Below are 18737 nucleotides of genomic sequence, written 5' to 3'. Positions count from 1 at the left end.
ATTTTTAAGATGATAAATAATTACCACGATGAAGACATCTCATGAGTCTGCTGGCTGTGAGAGGAGATCCGGAATTACAGGCTGCCCGATGTAATTCGCAGTGATTAGCGTACACTTTGCCGTCACTTCCGCAAACTGGTCGATGTCGTCTTGCGCATCGTTTGGCACACACGCAAAGTGCAACACCACCATCGGGCGAAACTCGACACTCACGCCCAGCCCCGCAATATTTTTCCAAACAAGGGTCTGAAGGGACAAAAACATGGAGAAATTGCGATCAAGAAATTAGAAACGCTCAAGCATGTCGAAAAAATGCTCTTCGGTGTTGAGTTTCTGTACGCAGTTCATTTTAGTACCATATTAAAATATCATTTGTCATTTGAGAAACTGTCATGACGAACAAATTTGAAAAACAAAAAAGACACTGCGAACTGCGGTTTGATGCATTGTAAGAGTTGTACAGAAGAGGGAAATATTCGATGATATTTCGTTGAAGATATAATCGGAAGAAATCCATCATGGAGTTTGATCGGGATTGAGATGGAAGTATGTGAAAAGAATATTCGATTTAGTTCATCGATACGTTTTCAGCTTCAACATATATATTTGTATATACGAGTCAGTTATGGAGAGGAAGAGAGCAGAGTGAGAAAAAAAATGGACGAAATGGTTCGCTGTGCGAAAGGTTGAAGTGGTTTGAGAAAGGGAAGACGGAAAGTGAACGGTTCGACTGCTGCTTCCTGTTTGGTGCTCCGAGGCATTGCTCTATATTTTTCTCTCTCTTTCTCCTCTAGCAGAGAGTGTCCGCGAAGTCGATCTCTATGCTAATGCCACAAGGCCTGATATTGAATTCGTGATGTTCGACTGACTACCAGATGTCCCCTTTGGCTTTCCTTCTTTTCTTTTCATTTTTTTCCTAGATCGCTCAGTCTTTTTCTCTGTTTGTGAGAATTTCACTTCTCCTCGTACTCCAAAAAGTTCGGAGTAAATTTGGATCATGATTTGTGTGCTTCTTTTCCTGTTATTCTAAATGCATTCGAATTCGAGTACTTCGTAATCCACTTTAATCCGAAAGCACCCAATTTATTTCGACTATCTACTGATTTTCCATCTCATACTTCAAAGAAGATTTTTCTTTTCTCCAATCCATTCGTCAGCTCTATCAGAGTTCGATTGTGAGAGGGCGAAAGAATGTGAATTTGTTCCCGCGAATTATTGCACGCAGCCTCGGAGACATCGGTGGTCCGAATTTGCACCTATTATTTTATCCATGCACGCATATACGTATTACGTGTATATATTTATGCGCACGTAGTATATACATATGTGCATGTAATCGCAGCCTCGACGGAAAGCTCTCATCGGTCGCATCGATTTTCCAACACTCAATACCAGAGATAACCAAATCTCCGTACGTTTCTGCAGTCGAGAAGGCTCAACCGACTCTTGTCCCGCATGAATATGCGAGATAAAGCATCGATCCACGAGAAGATAAACTTCCACTTTTTTCAGATCAGCAATAAATACTTTTCAATAAGATATTTTGTTTGATGGAATATGAAAAAGATCATAATATAGTACGTTGAGGAACTGCCGAAACAGTTTTATTAAAAAAAAAAAATACTTCGCAACAACGCAACGAGAAATTGATAAATTCGTCGAACGGTAAAACATCCGAATTCATAGAAAAGGAAATGGAATTTCGTAACCTCCGAATAAAAAAAAAAAAAAAAAAAAGAGACACGAAAAGAAGAAATCGATAATGTCGAGCAATATGAAAAAAATTGACATCCGCAGTTTGAAAGAAAATATGGCCGATCTTCGACGTCGTCGTTGCGTTCGTCACGTACTTTCTCGAGATGTGCATAGTCGTACACGTCGTGGCAATATTGCTCGTGGTCGTTTTCATACTGTACGTGATATTCGCGGTGTACAATCTTATGTGATTGAGCGATCGACATACGAGCGAAAAGAGGAACGAACGATTCAACGGATTGATCGTATCCACGTGTACTTCTCCCAAATACATATTTTTATTTTTTTCAAGAGACACTTTCGACGTTCATAGGATTCTCGCTTACCGAATTTCTTCTTTCCCCATGATACGAAGAGACATTTTTTCCGTTGCACCGGTTCCGTAATTATAGTATCGATTAATAATGATTGGGTGTCAAGTCACTCACAAAAAAAATTTCGGAACCCATCGTTGCTTGGCATTCCAATAAAATGGAATGAACATTGTGAAATGTCAAAAGAGGTCAGGATGATTGTGAGACTGTCGGAGGGTAAAAAATGTTTGAAGTTATACCGAAAATTTGACAAGACGAAAAATAATAAAAGTTCCACAACAGAGGTTATACTATAGTTTACAGGTGAATCAAACTCACTTTGATCGTAATGTTTGTCCTGGTCTAGAAGAGTTGTCGGGGTGATTGAATCGTCGATGAGGCTCGTCGTAGTCGTAGCAGCTACAGTCTCGGACAATGTTGTCGCGAAATCATGATGGCGTCTGGTGTGCTGTAACATAGATATACGAAAAATGTGATAAACGAAAAATATGAACTGTCACTCGAAGATGGATTTGTAAAAGTGACGTAAATGCTAAAGAAATTGTTGTGTCGTGGAGATACTATTCATGTCGTTTATTTCCTGCGCGTTTTTATAAATTCTTTTGTCAAACTACTGATTGTCTTACCGAAAGTTTGTCAACGAAGTGTGGTTGTTTTCTCAGACTTTGTAATATTCCAACCCAACATTAATCTCACAGTGTCAGAAATGCTTTCTTCTTTTCCTGTCTTTCGCCGAGACCGCGAAGGAAAAACAACATGGCATAAATCTTACTGTCGCGGAAGACAAACCCCCGACGACGAAAAAAAATCACCAGACCGCATACATAAAGAGCTTTCTTTTCGTTATTCCGGTTAAATTATTTCCTGGATTGAATGCGCCTGCGAGCTCGAACACCTGCTGCGTTTTCTTGAGAACAATTATGAATATTGTTAAAATATCAGCTTTTTTACTCGTTGGCGATTTATGCTCCTCCGTGCACATATGATTTTTGTAAGATCGTCATTCGTAAAATGCATTAAACGTTTGAATGTAGAGCAAATCGTTTTTTCAAAAGAATATTGATCGTTTGAAGTTGAAGTTGTTAGAGCCCCCGTTAAACAGGTGAAATCGACCTGGTGAAGAGGAAGCTTTTCGCGTGGTGGAGTTTGCAGAACGCTCGGGCGGTTAATATCGGATTAAGCTAATAAGCGGAATGGCCAAGTCGTAGAAGGATCGAGTCGTTCGCGGCTGATCGCGCTCGCGAAAAGCGGAGGAACGGAGAGAGGATTGAAACACCGAGCATGCAGCAAAGAGGACGAAAATTTTCATCGCGTTTCATTCGCTCAAGCAGCTTTGTTATCGCGTCACGAACAATTTTCGGGACGATTAATTGGCTCAAATTTCGTTATACGATGAGAATTGTCTTTGATCGATTCCGGCTCCGTCGCTCGGACACATTTTTCCAACTTTTCCTATAATCTCTTGTCGCCATTATTCAAAATCCCTTGAAAATCCCAGATTAGATCAAAGTGTTCGAAACGCTTGGTTCAGCAAAGCCAGCCCTCATGATCGAACTTTTGCACGCTCTATCGAAGAGACGACGGAAATAAAACTATTGCGATTTTGCCTCGCTCAACTTGATCCGTTGAAGAAGTCTGAATGATGAGAAATAAAATTGAATACTTGAATATTTGTATTAAAATTTTTTCTCCGTTATGGAAACCTTATTCAAAGTGAAAAATGAAAGCTCTTTCAACGGTTGAAGCTTGAGAAAGATCATGAGGAAGCGATGGCAGCCTCTCGGTGGACATCATTTTCGTGGCATTTTGTCCCATGAGGTTTTCTCCGCGCGTCGTGAACCGGAGTAATTCCCGCGAAGTAATCTATCGATTCCCGATAAACGAAAGCAGCGCTGGTATATATCGACGTAGCCTTCGTTCAGCGCTCGGATACCTACGTACTAGGTAAAATAGGGGATATCGGAGCGGCGAGGTAGCCAAGGATCTTTCAGGATCGTGGTAAAACGATAGGGGGGTGTTGTAGGTACGAGGATGGTGATCAAGTTCACGAGAGTTTTTCCATTCTCTCTATCTTTTGTTTGCGCCGTATCGAGAGAACTAAAAAGAAAAATCTCCAATCACCTTCCATCGATTCCGATTCTTTCTTTTCTTCTTTGAGAGAAAGAAAACATTGTGAATCACCACGAGAAATCCTATCTACTCCCGTTTGTTTCGTTCTTTAAATTAATATTGATTGCAAAGTTTTTCCTTTTTTACATCGTCCATGCTCTTCTTAATTATTATGCGGAGTTTTAGAGTATAATTTTTCTTCGTCGAATGCTGGAGGAACGAAGGAAACGTTTCTGATTGGTTGAATGCTGGTCAACCGTACCGAGTGATTCTGGTTGGCCGGTGAGGTCATCCGGAACGGTGAACATCCCTATATAAACCGGCGCTCCGACAGAGGAGCATCATTCGGCAATTGTCATTGCAAGCAGCAAGAACATGGAATCCTTCGCCAGGCTGATGAGCTCCATCGGAGCCAACAGCCGCGAAGTTGACTTCATTTCTAGCTTGCCTTTGGAAATTGCCGAATTAATACTTCGAAGGCTGGACTCTCATTCCCTGCTGAATTCTGCTCTAGTCTCCAGAAAGTGGATGTACGTCTGCAAGGGCGACTCTCGTCTGAGATCGACCATAAGACATCATCTGCAGACGAAGAATCAGAGCGGAATGCGCAGACAAAAGCCTCCTTCGAAGCAAAATAAAACGAAGCAACAAGCTCACTCCATCACGCAGCTTAACCTTGTTCCTCGACCTCCGGTAATATTAACTTTCCCCAATGCCAATCCTACGAGTCAAATCCGACAAAACTGTACGCGCAACAATAAACGTCGTCCACCGACCCGCAGTACTATAAGATTACGATAATAGTATGGTATAGTTAGCATTAAGATAGATTAATAGGATCGTTGCTGCGCAGTAACTTATTCCTAGGAATATTTTTATTTTTGTAAATAGAGCAATGTAAGAACATTCGACAATAATACCCACTCTATATAATTTGTATCCTAGTTTTTATTACTAATTAATTCGCAAGAAATATTGGCTCTATACCGGAGACATCTAGTATTAGCTCCTCCTCTTATTTCTTTTAAGTATCGTAATTGCTAATTCATGTTAGTTTATGCTGAGAATTCCCTCGCGTTCGAACCAATGAAACTTAGTTTGGCCGTATAGACGATCGATCCACCACCGGCCCAAACTTGAATTAGTCAATTTGTGATTTACATATAAAATTATCCGAAAACGTGGCGTACGTAAATATTTTCACACCAATGGGTCCTTTCTCTTGAGCGTAATGCGCTTATTGTATTCGATGGCATCGCTACCTCGGAGATATTGATTCCGAGGCACAATTGAATTGCTGATCCATCTGTAAATGCAGTCGCACCGCTATATACACGTATTCGAAACGCTTCTGTTGAGACTGTGCCATGTTCTAGGATCATTGAGCTCCGATGAACCTTCCTGTTGAATAGTTACAACCCGCGCCTCCTCTGTCCACGGTGACAACGGTTGTTGTACGGTGGTAGATCGGAAGTTGACGTGCGGATTGTGCAGCAGGATGGTCAGACGGATTTCGGAGGTCGATCGTTCGTGTAATTGTCTATTCGAGAGGGAAAGGCCGATCCCGCAAGATTGCCCGAGTGACATTTTCGGAATGACAGGACATGCATCAGATAAGTACTTTTAAGTTCCGTAACCGGTTACTAATTGTCGAAGTAACACCGTTGTTCGTCGGGGACGCGAGAACCGAGTTGATCCATCTGTCGAGGGAATTATACGTCAAAGGGGGGAGATGGATTCCGATATAGGGATGGATTATTCTCGTGATGTAACTATTGTCTAACCTAGAATAGAACCACCCGCTTATACCCGGCAGGTGCATTCTCCCACGGGGACCAAAGAATCAATCAATCTTCGCGTTCACATGAAATCCACCGAATAGTGATACCAACGAATTCATTTTCATACCATAATGTATCGTGATTAAATTCGACAATATCCTTCTTTATTCTTTTAGTATAACGATATTCAAAGTGATTTTCATCTCTTGTGGGTCTCGGTATTAATCCTATTCCGCGAGTTCATTCAAAGCATAGTAACTTAGGTGCGTGAGCCATGCACATATTGGAAAACGATAATAAAATAATAAGAGTTTTGTAAAGTTCGATCATGATGGAATTTATCGATAAATTTCCCATCGATAAAATCTAGTTGAGTATACAAAGTTTCATATACCCAATATGTTATAAAGTTCTTGCAATATTGCTCTTTCCCTCGAGGAAACACAAATTACCCTTTTCCCATGGAGTTTTGTTTTCATTTGATTACATACACCACGAAAACTAATTCCCGACTTATTAGCATAGGAAAAAAGTGCTCATGCGTTCAACAGTCGATCGAACTTTCAATGTTTTCTCTCAACGAACAATGTCGTATAATCCGATTTGTCTGTTTAGCTAATTGTAGCGATTGCGTTATTGGGAATAAAGTGCCTGCTTCATTCTTAGCGCTGATCGACGTCCTTGTAGCCAAGTCACGATCGGATTGTCTTACAAAATCTGGGATTTTGTTGTCACTGGCCGCAATCATGCGTCATACGCTATTTCGATATGTAGAACATGACAAATTTTGTGACCAAACTCCTCTATATTCTTCCGCGTTTGAAAGTTCCTGGTACGTTTATAACATAACAGCAAATCGTTTTCAAAGCGAGTCAAAGTAAGTCGTTCTAAATTCCAGATCAAATCTAGGTCGTTCGAAAACATTTCCGTCCAATGATGTTACAGAACTCATTTATATTCTACGCGAATTGACCGCCCGGACTTCGGATGATCGATGTTCATGAGCGATAATTTTGAAAACCTTCCATATCCTCCGTCTCCGGAGAAGGATATTTTCATCTCTTTTCGACTTTCCTCTGACTTCCTTGAATCCTCACGTCATTCGTCTTCCTGACACTTTTATTCCATCATTAATCATCGATTAAGACATCTCGATGAACCACGCGTTTATATCCTGTGTATAAAACCAAATCCAACTCATCGATTTTTATCCGAGCAAGAATATCGAGTACTTTTATTTCCGCCACAATTAGGAAAATGTAAAATTCGAATAAAAAACTTTGTTTCGTTGGTTTTTAAAATTGAATTTTAGCATTTTGCGATTTTGGGGGGAGCTCGGGCATTGAGTTGTTCGAGCGTCATCAGGAGGATTCATTTCGTTAAAACGAAAAGATGAGGGTTTTTGTACTCGTAGACGTGTATGATATCGCGCCCTCATTAGTACGAGTCGCCACAAAACAGGTTCACCGAGCAAACATGTCACGAGTATCTCGTGTCAGTTATATCGCGCAACGTATTTTGACGTGCCGTGGGCTCTATACGGAATATCCTCGTGTGGTATCCACTTCGAGGCATCCTTAAAACCTCTCGACCTCACGCACTCAATCCCCATCCCCCAAATGAGGTCGAATATTCAGAAACTTTCCGTCCATTCATCGTTACTCTCCAAAAGACACCTTTCCCACCAGCGACCTACTTTTATTGTCTTTCAAATTGAAAAAAAGCTTTTGTTCTATATTTCGTAACGCAACATTTTTCCTTTCGTAATGAACAAAATTAAATATTCAACAAATGTTGATCAAACGACTTTTGAAAAACTCATTTTTCTGGAATCCGCGCTTCAATTGATTTTAGTTACAAACGCGTCGGTGAACACTTTTTAAAAAATGTTGCGCATATAAGCGACTATCCGTCATTAGATTATTTCTGTACAGGCAAAATTTGTGCAACATACCAACAATAATCCATTGTAATAGATCCTAATAGGCGATTGGAATTTGGATAATCAGTTGGATTCTTAATGAAAATTGAATCAGGGTGTGTTTACGGGAACTTGCCTTTTCATAGCAACGAAGATTGCGGGAACATAGTTTGGTGGGATGTATACTGTGGTAGGGCTTTGAAATTGTTATGTGGAGTGGCCATCGGAGCAGACTGACATGTAAGCCGAAATAGGGAGGAGACCGGGGCGCAGAAAGCTCGAGGATCAACGAGAACGTGAGAGAACATAACAACGGGTTAAATATACGGAATACAAAAATGCATTAATCTGTGCTCTCATCCTCCAAAATATAGAGGGTGTTCCGAAGCTGTTGAACGATTGGAAAGTTTTCGCAATTTTTTATGACGAACGAAACTGCTTTACGCATCCGGACGAATGTTCTTTGTTCAATTCAACTCTACTCGTTGCTCAAATCTGTGGGTTTTTTTTTTCCCGTATCAGACGATCTCAGCAAGCATAAATGTGCGCGAGCGATTCGATATTTCCGATGTAACGCAACGTAAGTTTCTTCAAAATTCACCTTAATACGTTCCGATATTGTTCACGAAAATACCTTCATTTCGTCGTCGAAGCCTGAGGCGGATTTATTGAAATTGTTCGTGCGCGTATTTCGAAAACTCGATTTGAAAAGTGCCTCGGTTCGTATGTTCCTTTTAATGGACGCGATAGACCGATGACTCGCCGCATGACGGGGAGCTTTTGACCACTCGAGAGTCTAACTTGAACCATTAATAATTTTATTAAGGGACTGCTTGGTCAAAGGAAACCATTTGGAACTTTGTAACGGATAATTTAGTCCCAACATTGAAGTTGCATTATTTAGCGTTAGAGCTGAAACAGCCCGTACGTATATAAATAGTAGGCGTAAGTAGGGAATGTTGCATGGTTTTGGGGCTCGTGCGGTTGACGTCGATAAGGGTCATGTTTCGACAATGTTCGTGCACCTATGCTCCGAATAGCACGCACGTATAAAACAACGAACCCGACTATAATGCGTTTTCGAATAGCAATTATGAGTCTACAGTTACCGAATGGTGGAGAGTTTGAGGAATGATATGATTCCGTTGAGGATCGATTAAGCACGAATATCGAACCCGTAAAGTGCTCATACATCGAAACTGCTCGATGAGAAATCTCTAGCGATCAGCTCATCACCAGGTGCGCAACGAAACAGTCAGTTTGTACTCTATTTAATTGAGGGAGTGAACGGGAGAAAAAAGGAATCGATCGATCAACGAGTATATATCAAGGTGTGTTATCGATGCACTCCACTCGTTAATTATCGCAATTATTCTAGCCCACTAATTCTGTATTCGATTACTTATTAACTTATCGAGCACTTTCGGTTTCCCGCACATTTCAACTTTCATTATCAACTGCAAGCGATTGCACGGAAGAGCAATCGCTCGTAGTTAATGATAATCCATGGAAGTCGCGTTTAATAGAAAAGTTATTACCTTTTTTTCGTAAAATCTTGAAACGACAATTAGCTGGATAAATATCTCGAGTTTTGGATTTTAAATATTGCTGCTAATTAGTAAGATATTATTTCATCGAAATTCCCGCTTGTTTATGCTTCGATCTTTATAGTTTTATATATTTTTTTTTTACCGTTGAGCGATCCGTAAAAAACTATAACACTCTGAAGCGCTCGAGAACTGTTTGATAATGTCTTCGTATCACGAATAATATCCGCTTCCATTTTTGGGCGGTAATTTGGCAAGCTCTCACTTATACGGACCATAAAAACCTCTTTCGAAATATATATCCTATGTAGGGGAACATGGGGCAAATTGAACTTTTAAGAAACTAAGACAAATTCATTAATGAGCACACGGTCTTTCACTTGTATTTGAGTCCCAAAACTGACTACCATCGCTAATTTTTCAAATTTCGAAAAGAAAAAATTTCGGGGCAAAACGAACTCGGCCTCTGCGAAGCAAAAAAAATTATAAAAATATATTTCTCGCAATACAGCCGTTGGAAATGACTGCTCCCGGATGTAATGCAAGCTCTGGCATACGAGAAAAGAAATAGGACCCCCTCGAGCCCATTTATTGGATGCACGAGAGGAAAAAATGGGGTTAAGTCGCAGATCGCTTCTAAACCCATTTTTTGGTGACATGTGAAACATGAACTTGGAGTTCACTGCGCCAGAGTATAAACGATATTTCAACTATCTTTAGGTTTTGAAACAGATTCCCGTTCCCTGTAGGTCGGATTTCGTGAAAAACGATTTGTGGGGCAAAACGAGCTCAGCCTCAGAGAGGCATAAAAAATCCGAAAATTGCATTTTTCACAATCAACGCGTTGGAAGCGACGGCGTCCGCGCGTAAGACGAGCTCTGCTATGTGAGAAAAGAAATGGGACCTCCTCGGGCCCATTTATTTCATGTCCGAGACGAATAAATGGGTTAAAGTCGCGGATTTTTTCACCAATTTCTTATAACATGAAAAAAATTAACTCCAAATTCACTGCACCAATATATAAATCATGATTCAACTATGTTTATGTTCTAAATCAGTTTTCCCGTTCCCTCTTTCTCGAATCTCGTAAAAAAAAAATGTGGGGCAAAACGAACTCAGCCTCTGGGAGGCATGAAAAATCAAAAAATTAGTTTTTTCGCAATAAAGACGTTGGGATGAATTCAATTTTTTTCACCGTGGATTATATTTCATCCGGAGACGGATGAATTGTATCATTGCGATTTCTGTAGAAAACAATTCCAATGAATTCAATTTTCTTTGTTTCTTACATTGTTCATCATTTCATTTAAAAAATAAGGGAATTCAAGAATTAAAGAATTTTTCGTAGTTCAGAAAATTTTGCCTCTGCCCTGTGCCCATTGTGGTTTCGAAAAGAAAAAAAAACAGGAAATTTTAATATTAAACTTTTCGCTTCGAGTCGTGTTCGTTTTGCCCCGGATTTCGCGATCACGGGGCAAAACGAACACGGTGTTCGTTTTGCCCCGTGTGTTCAATTTGCCCCATGTTCCCCTACTATATTTCATGGTTCTAAGAGGATGAAGGACACCGCTGGCATAGAATCTTTCCTTTATGGAGTCACGTAAACTGATGTAAGTACAGCAGCAACGAATTCACACCCTAAAATGTAGCTTATATACATCGATAATCTTGTTAGTATATATATGGATTCTAACAGCATAATCAGTCGCAGATCACCGAAGTCGTAAATAGTTTCGAGTGATTCAATCTTGAAAATAAATGCTCAGAAAAGAAATTAGTATTCGTGTTTATTGAACAGCTCATTGAAATAACTGAATGAAATTGAAAAAAGTTTCTTTGCAATAATCAATTATAATCGACTGCGTTATATTTGATTGTGCGAATGTGATCTTGGAATTTTAAATCATATCCATTTTTAGCGGAGCACTACTATTTGTAACTTTAGTTTTTTTTCACTTCATTTATCATTCTCATTTTGAAGTTTTATTGAATGAAATTTTTTCAAAATGTTTCCATATTCCTCACAAAAACGAAAGTATGCGGGCTTGGTGAAATTTGGCTCTCGCGAGATTGAAGGAGACGTAAGACCGCTGGGTGATTGAGGGGGAAAAAAACTGAAGATGGAAAAAACTTTGGGTAGCTCTGATGTTAGGAGTAAAAAGGTTGGCCGTCGTTTCGGACCTTGAAATCCCAGAGAACGAGACGGACGATCGCACGTGGTGTTTTCTCCGTCGTGTAATCTCTCGCTCGAGTTCGTGGAGCTCGAAATGCTTATGCGGCAAACGTGAATGGGACAAACGTAAAGGAGAAAGAGGGAAAGAGCACCGGACAGAGAGCGAGTGAGAGATCATCTTTCACAAAAACGGCTGGGGCTCCCTAACGGTTCTACAAACTAGTCCTCGAGATGCTTTTGCTCTGAACAGACGTATCGTCCTGCATATCATTACGAGCCAGTCAAAGAAACAGCTTTTTTCTTATGCTCGTTTTTCACGGTACGTTGAAGCTCGAAAAAGAGAAAAATAAATTGAGAGCATCGTCATTTCGTTTGAAAAATAGTGATCGAGTGGGACAGTGACTTTCAACGTGAAGTTTGATACAATAACGAAAATCGAAACTCGAAATATAATAATATAATATAATTCCTCAGGGAAAGAGAACTGATCAACCTTGCAAAATGTTTTACTCGATTTTATGGTTCCTCGTTGGTTTTTCCCTCGCGGTTCGTTCCGTTCCTGTTGAATCAACTACCGAACCAAGCACAACCGAAAATACAACGATGAGCCCACCGCCATGCTCAAGGAGCGACACGAACGGTGGTTATTTGCCAAATGTAATATTTCCGCAGTGCACAGCAAGCCTGGCTCCTGAGAGTCTTCGTAACATGGTTATCCATGGTATGGCATGTGCCTGCGATTTGAGCACCCGTGGTGTTCCCAAGAGAGACGACTATCAGTACACTCCTGGATTAGGTGCTCACAAACTCCACACGAGGGCCGCCACTTTCAACGAGGCGAGAAAAGTCTGCAACGAAGAGGGTGGACATCTTGCGGTTATAGACTCTCTGGCCGAAGAACAAGTATGTTTTTTATTTCGACTTTTTTTTAACTTCGTCTCTATTATCAACTACATTCAGACGGCTACAATTTCTTTTGTTTCCATCTGACTGTCCCAAAAAAGTACTTTTTTTTTCTGTATGGCACGGTAATGAGGGATTCACCGATGGTTTCCGGAATACCAGATATACGAAAATTGGTCAAAAACTCTGAAAAATGAGGAAAAATTGATTTTTTCAAGTCGAGGAGGCTCTTCGAGAGCCGATTCTGGATTAAATACCTCGATATCATTTTCACGAGACTTGCTGGAAATCATATTCCAGCAAAATTGCCAATTTAGGATTAATGTTTTTCAAACGAAGCGATTATATTCGTTGATTTTCGGATAAAATATTTAATGAATATATTTTCGGTCAATAAATTGCTTTGATTTTAAGGCGAATAAATGCAAATTGTTAGAACGAGTTGAAATGAATTTTCCGCAGGTACTGTTGGATCTGTTCAGAGCAGCTAGCACGATAAGGGGTGCAGTGAACACAGATCAGGCCTTCATTGGCACTCACGATCTCTACAACGAGGGCGATTGGGTAACGATCCTCGGTGATTCGCTTCACAGGAACGGCTACACGAAGTGGAGCGATCAATGGGGTGGACAACCGGACAACGGTGGTGGAGTTCAACATTGCGGTGCTCTTTTGAAGAGTGGCGGAATGGATGACGTCAATTGTAACATTCGTTTTGCCTTTTTCTGTGAAATTCCTGCCATACAACCGGCATATTGAAATTCAAGATTCTTTCCCTCTGACTGAAAATTCATAATTATTTTTAGTTATCTCGTTCGTATCCTTTTTTGAGCAATTTATCAAAATAGACTCGGTAATTGCGAACGTAAAATATCGATACAAATAGTCATTTATTCATTCGACCAAAGAGTGACTCGAAATAATTCTGAGCCTGCAACTCTTAAATATACAAAGGTACTTATCAACCATGATTTTTCATTCTTTCCCGTTCCTTCGGATTCATTCATTTTTAGAATTGCGCTTATTCATATAGACCTTCGAAATATCTCTTACCAGTGAAATATCAATAAATTAACTCATTTTTTATGTGCCTCATTATTGATTTGACGTCTTCAAATTTATACTGAGGGTACATATTAATGATATCGGGAGCTGAATTTTCATAAATACGCGTTGGCATTGTCGGTGTAAGCCAATTAAATAACGGTATGTCTAAAATTTGTGGAATTTTGATAAGGGTACAATCATACCGGAAGATGGTGGCGTGTATTCGATAAGCCAGCAGCTATGTAAATATCACGCGAAACAGACAAATGTTCGAAAAGCGAAGCATCACAAAATGTATATTGGCGTATTTTATAATGAAATTGACCTACTGCAGCATTAAACGGTAAATGGAAATAAAACTGTGAATTCCGTAAAATATACTTAAAATCAAACAAAATTGAATTGTGATAATCAAATGAATGACAGAATGAAATTGTACATTCTTCGCGGACAGTACGTTTTATTTTAACTCATTTCAATCCACTTTTTCTACCAACCGTGGGATTTCGTTTTGTTTGCTAAAACTATTTGGCGTTCCGTTTTATCGATATTAACGATGGTCGAAATGCTGTTCGAGAAAATATGCTAGTTCGTCACGTACATTGCACGTGTGTGCTTTAATGTTGCGTGGGAATTTGTAGTGGAATAAAAATGAGTCAGTTTTCATAACCAGGTTGACGAACTATTCCAATAAATCAGTATTCATCCCAGGCGTACGAAACAGCGGCAACTGTCAATATTATCTGCGGAGTCCGACCCAATATAATACGAAATTTCAATAACTGTGTAATTTTGATATAATAATTTTCAATAACTCGAGCAAACCCATAATCTCTTATATTCTATTTGATGGGTAAAGTTTGGAATGCTAATTCAGTATTCAAATGAAATAAATTCGAGCGATTTGAGTTCATCATTTTATTCGCGATATGAAAAAGAGATATGAAAAATGTGGCATGAATAAGTTTCCCGAGAATTACACTCGAATGCACAATTTTTTATTAATACATTGGATAAGGACGGACTTAAAATTTATCACCAACGAATGGTCCACAAGGGTTGTTGGGCTGTGATTAATTGTTGCGATGGAGTTTTAGATGAATGCGGATAAAATTTATATAAGCTCGACAGGGGAAAGTTTGGTAAAATGGGTGGTAGGGCAGGCACGTGTATTGCGGAGAACCACGCGTTCGCGGTTTTTCGTACCTCGTCTCGTGTATGCGTTATTTTTAACATGGTACGTTGTACGTGTGTATGCAAGCGCATCAAGTATTCCGAATATAAAGCCGGTGGAGTTTCGCCATTTTTAATGCATGGTTTACTCGCTAGATATTTTCCAATTTACTACTTCGCTTTACAATTATTCTGAATTTTACGTCTGTAACTTTCGACCAGGAAGATTTTTCGTTTTTCGTAACAAAACAAGAAATACTTTTTAGTTTCATTATCTAGTTTTATGAACGGCTCGCAACTTCTGATTTTCGTTGACAACTCAATAATTTCGACCCAATTCGTACGATGCATATGAGATTTTTAAAAACCCTCATTTGTTCGAGTATTTTTTCAACAACTGTTTTGATTAGGCCATTAATTTGATTCGACATATTAAATATCACGAGGTTTATGAATTTCCGGTGGAATTTGGCCATGTGCATGAAATACGATATATAATGCATGTCGGCTGGCTGGGCCGTCTCGTCCGTATCCGTTTATGAGGGCGAAGCTCGATGACTACCAGGTTCGCTGTAGCGTTAGTGAGATGGGTTGTCAGACACCCCGCAACAGTTTCCGGTGGGTGTAAGTTATCGTGGATTTATGATACCTCGTTCTCCATCAGCATACCCATCATCCCGGGCCATCTTTGCCTGGTTTTGGTTGAGGTTAACGTTCCTTAATTAACATAGCTGTAGCTGTAGTGTATCGAGCTGGCGAATCTCGGGGCTCGCACTTTGCCATGTGTGCCAAAAGCATCGTTCATTTTCTGAGGGCGGATTCGGGGGTCCGGATAACCGGGGCACTGGTTCAGCCGATTTTCTAGGTTGTCTTTGGAAATGTACGGTATTTAGGCCAATGCGATGCAAAAAGGTAGTAAAGTATTTTTTTCACAACGTATTTATTCGAGTCTGAAAATGAATGATCGATCTTAACAAGTTTCACGGATGAATTGATGCAGAATTGGAAAAAAATCGACAAAATTCGTTTCGCAGGATCTTCCGCTCCGGAATTTTTGTAGTAGAATAATAGGGGAACATGGGGCAAATTGAACACACGGGGCAAAACGAACACCGTGTTCGTTTTGCCCCGTGATCGCGAAATCCGGGGCAAAACGAACACGACTCGAAGCGAAAAGTTTAATATTAAAATTTCCTGTTTTTTTTTTTTCTTTTCGAAACCACAATGGGCACAGGGCAGAGGCAAAATTTTCTGAACTACGAAAAATTCTTTAATTCTTGAATTTCCTTTTTTTTTTAAATGAAATGATGAACAATGTAAGAAACAAAGAAAATTGAATTCATTGGAATTGTTTTCTACAGAAATCGCAATGATACAATTCATCCGTCTCCGGATGAAATATAATCCACGGTGAAAAAAATTGAATTCATCCCAACGTCTTTATTGCGAAAAAACTAATTTTTTGATTTTTCATGCCTCCCAGAGGCTGAGTTCGTTTTGCCCCACATTTTTTTTTTACGAGATTCGAGAAAGAGGGAACGGGAAAACTGATTTAGAACATAAACATAGTTGAATCATGATTTATATATTGGTGCAGTGAATTTGGAGTTAATTTTTTTCATGTTATAAGAAATTGGTGAAAAAATCCGCGATTTTAACCCATTTATTCGTCTCGGACATGAAATAAATGGGCCCGAGGAGGTCCCATTTCTTTTCTCACATAGCAGAGCTCGTCTTACGCGCGGACGCCGTCGCTTCCAACGCGTTGATTGTGAAAAATGCAATTTTCGGATTTTTTATGCCTCTCTGAGGCTGAGCTCGTTTTGCCCCACAAATCGTTTTTCACGAAATCCGACCTACAGGGAACGGGAATCTGTTTCAAAACCTAAAGATAGTTGAAATATCGTTTATACCCTGGCGCAGTGAACTCCAAGTTCATGTTTCACATGTCACCAAAAAATGGGTTTAGAAGCGATCTGCGACTTAACCCCATTTTTTCCTCTCGTGCATCCAATAAATGGGCTCGAGGGGGTCCTATTTCTTTTCTCGTATGCCAGAGCTTGCATTACATCCGGGAGCAGTCATTTCCAACGGCTGTATTGCGAGAAATATATTTTTATAATTTTTTTTGCTTCGCAGAGGCCGAGTTCGTTTTGCCCCGAAATTTTTTCTTTTCGAAATTTGAAAAATTAGCGATGGTAGTCAGTTTTGGGACTCAAATACAAGTGAAAGACCGTGTGCTCATTAATGAATTTGTCTTAGTTTCTTAAAAGTTCAATTTGCCCCATGTTCCCCTATATATTGAAGGATTTTTCACGAAAAAGAATATTCTGGAAAATAAATTATACGGCGAATTACTTTTTCAATGGTAAAGGCGAAAGTGCAGCAAGAAAGCACAGGTCGTAGTTGTAAACTATGAGCTCCACAAGTGTCCACTCGGCTGGAGAGCTAGAGCGCCAATAATATCAGGAGTCCTTTCTTGTGAAGCTCTCTCAGGAATCCGTCCAAAGTGGCTCTCGCCATAAAAACAGGATTTCAGGATGAAATACGCGATAGTGGATTATCGTTGTGAGAAATCTAATTTTTCAACATCCTATATCCGCTGCCTTCGAACCTTACAAAATTGAGTTATATTATTCCGTCATAGGACCTTGGTGCACCGGCAACTTGTATATACGCGGAAGGGTATCGTACGCGAATATTAATATTTCTCCATTAATTTTTTCCTCTTTTCATGTTTTTATATTCTCAATTAACTTTTATTACATTTTCTTTACAAGTTTGAAAACATACAAAGCTTGCTTTCCATTGGGTAAGTTCGACGCTCCTCCATCGGATAGAATCTTGTATCAGGCTTTCTTCACTTTGAAATGATGTGGTGAAAATAAGGTCTTTGACAATGGAGAGCCGAAGTCGTCTCATAATGGCATACCAGGCGGGAGAAATCGAGGAGCGATCACAGTGTCCTAGTTTGTAGCTACTCAGAATCTCAGGATAGCATGGGACAATTAGATTGGCTAATACGGATGCGAGCCACAGTTAATTTGGATGGCATGCGAGTTGGGCATACAAGAGGCGGGAATTGCATAGCTGTTGTGTCCAAGTATAATGCTTCTATGCTCCGTACGTGACGAGCACAACAATACACGATGCAAATTTCGGTTCGTGCGACAATCGGGGTGCAATTAGCAGATATCTTAGGACTGGCGAAAAGTGGACGAAGTCTTATATGGAATCAACACAATGTTCTGTATGAACGAGACACTATGTGGAGAGAACTTATGCCCGGATTTTAATCTCAATCGAATGTTCGAATAGTAAATGGGGGATTTATTTTTTTAATTTCATTTTTTTCCGAAATTTTGACAAGAAGATCCGAATTTGATTATAGCTTGGAGTTGAAACTAGAGTGCGTTTGAATAGCCTTTTCGTCGTCGCGAATCTTTGAAAATATAACGCTATTCGACTATTCGTGATATTCAAATAATTTTTGAGGGATTGTCGTGCTTCGGTAATCAACGGGATGTATAAAAACGATATTTTTCGTTTATGGCTTTATCGAGAAAACCAATAGAATATTCCATTCGACCACGACATAATAATTTATAGCGTAAATCTAGTGAATAGAATAAAAGCGTGGAAGTTGATGGTGCAGCGGGATGAAAGAACGCCTCGAGGATTAGCATTCTTTTTATTCACAGATATACGAATGATTTTTCATGGCTTTCATAAGAGAGAATAAAAGCAAACGCGGAGCTTTACAAAAATGTGTCTTTCATAAGGCGTAGTTTCAAAGCCGGCTGAGGATTCCAGAATTATCGAGAAGATGAATGAAAATCGAGCTTTTTATTGCGGCCGGGGCTTGGAAATTCTGTTTTTTTTTTTTCAACCATAGAAATAAAAAAAATTGTGCCCGACGATCGACTGTGATTTATTTGTCACATTATCTTTTTCGGCTGTGACGTGTTTACCAACGGGGTGTATAGAATATAACGAAGTGAAGCAACTACTTGA

At 39.7% G+C, this 18737-nt stretch overlaps 2 protein-coding genes across 7 annotated transcripts in view; one reads left to right on the top strand and one right to left on the bottom strand.

Annotated features, from left to right (window-relative positions):
- Positions 1-18737, bottom strand: part of LOC122417597 (follistatin-related protein 5-like) — a 191888-nt gene that overhangs the window by 21295 nt on the left and 151856 nt on the right. For all 6 annotated transcript variants that reach the window (XM_043431237.1, XM_043431235.1, XM_043431236.1 and 3 more), the window contains 2 exons: positions 2388-2517; positions 25-246 (listed from right to left, as the gene is read on the bottom strand). In XM_043431237.1, the coding sequence (XP_043287172.1) occupies positions 25-246; positions 2388-2517 (352 nt within the window). The remainder of the gene's footprint in view (positions 1-24; positions 247-2387; positions 2518-18737) is intronic.
- On the top strand, positions 11836-13468 carry LOC122417601 (hemolymph lipopolysaccharide-binding protein-like). Its single transcript, XM_043431246.1, has 2 exons — positions 11836-12503; positions 12966-13468. Exons 1-2 carry the CDS (start codon positions 12102-12104, stop codon positions 13260-13262), a joined length of 699 nt encoding a protein of 232 aa, XP_043287181.1. The 5' UTR covers positions 11836-12101; the 3' UTR covers positions 13263-13468.

The sequence above is a fragment of the Venturia canescens genome, chromosome 10, assembly GCF_019457755.1.
Source record: "Venturia canescens isolate UGA chromosome 10, ASM1945775v1, whole genome shotgun sequence".
Taxonomy (NCBI): domain Eukaryota; kingdom Metazoa; phylum Arthropoda; class Insecta; order Hymenoptera; family Ichneumonidae; genus Venturia; species Venturia canescens.
Note: the sequence above shows the minus strand (reverse complement) of the source record. Positions and strands in the feature narration are given on the sequence as shown.

Bases quoted from the DNA above. Each gene is read 5' to 3' on its own strand.
- LOC122417601 (XM_043431246.1), top strand. From the start codon at position 12,102: ATGTTTTACTCGATTTTATGGTTCCTCGTTGGTTTTTCCCTCGCGGTT. The intron at 12,504-12,965 runs GTATGTTTTTTA...AATTTTCCGCAG, and splicing joins ACTCTCTGGCCGAAGAACAA to GTACTGTTGGATCTGTTCAG.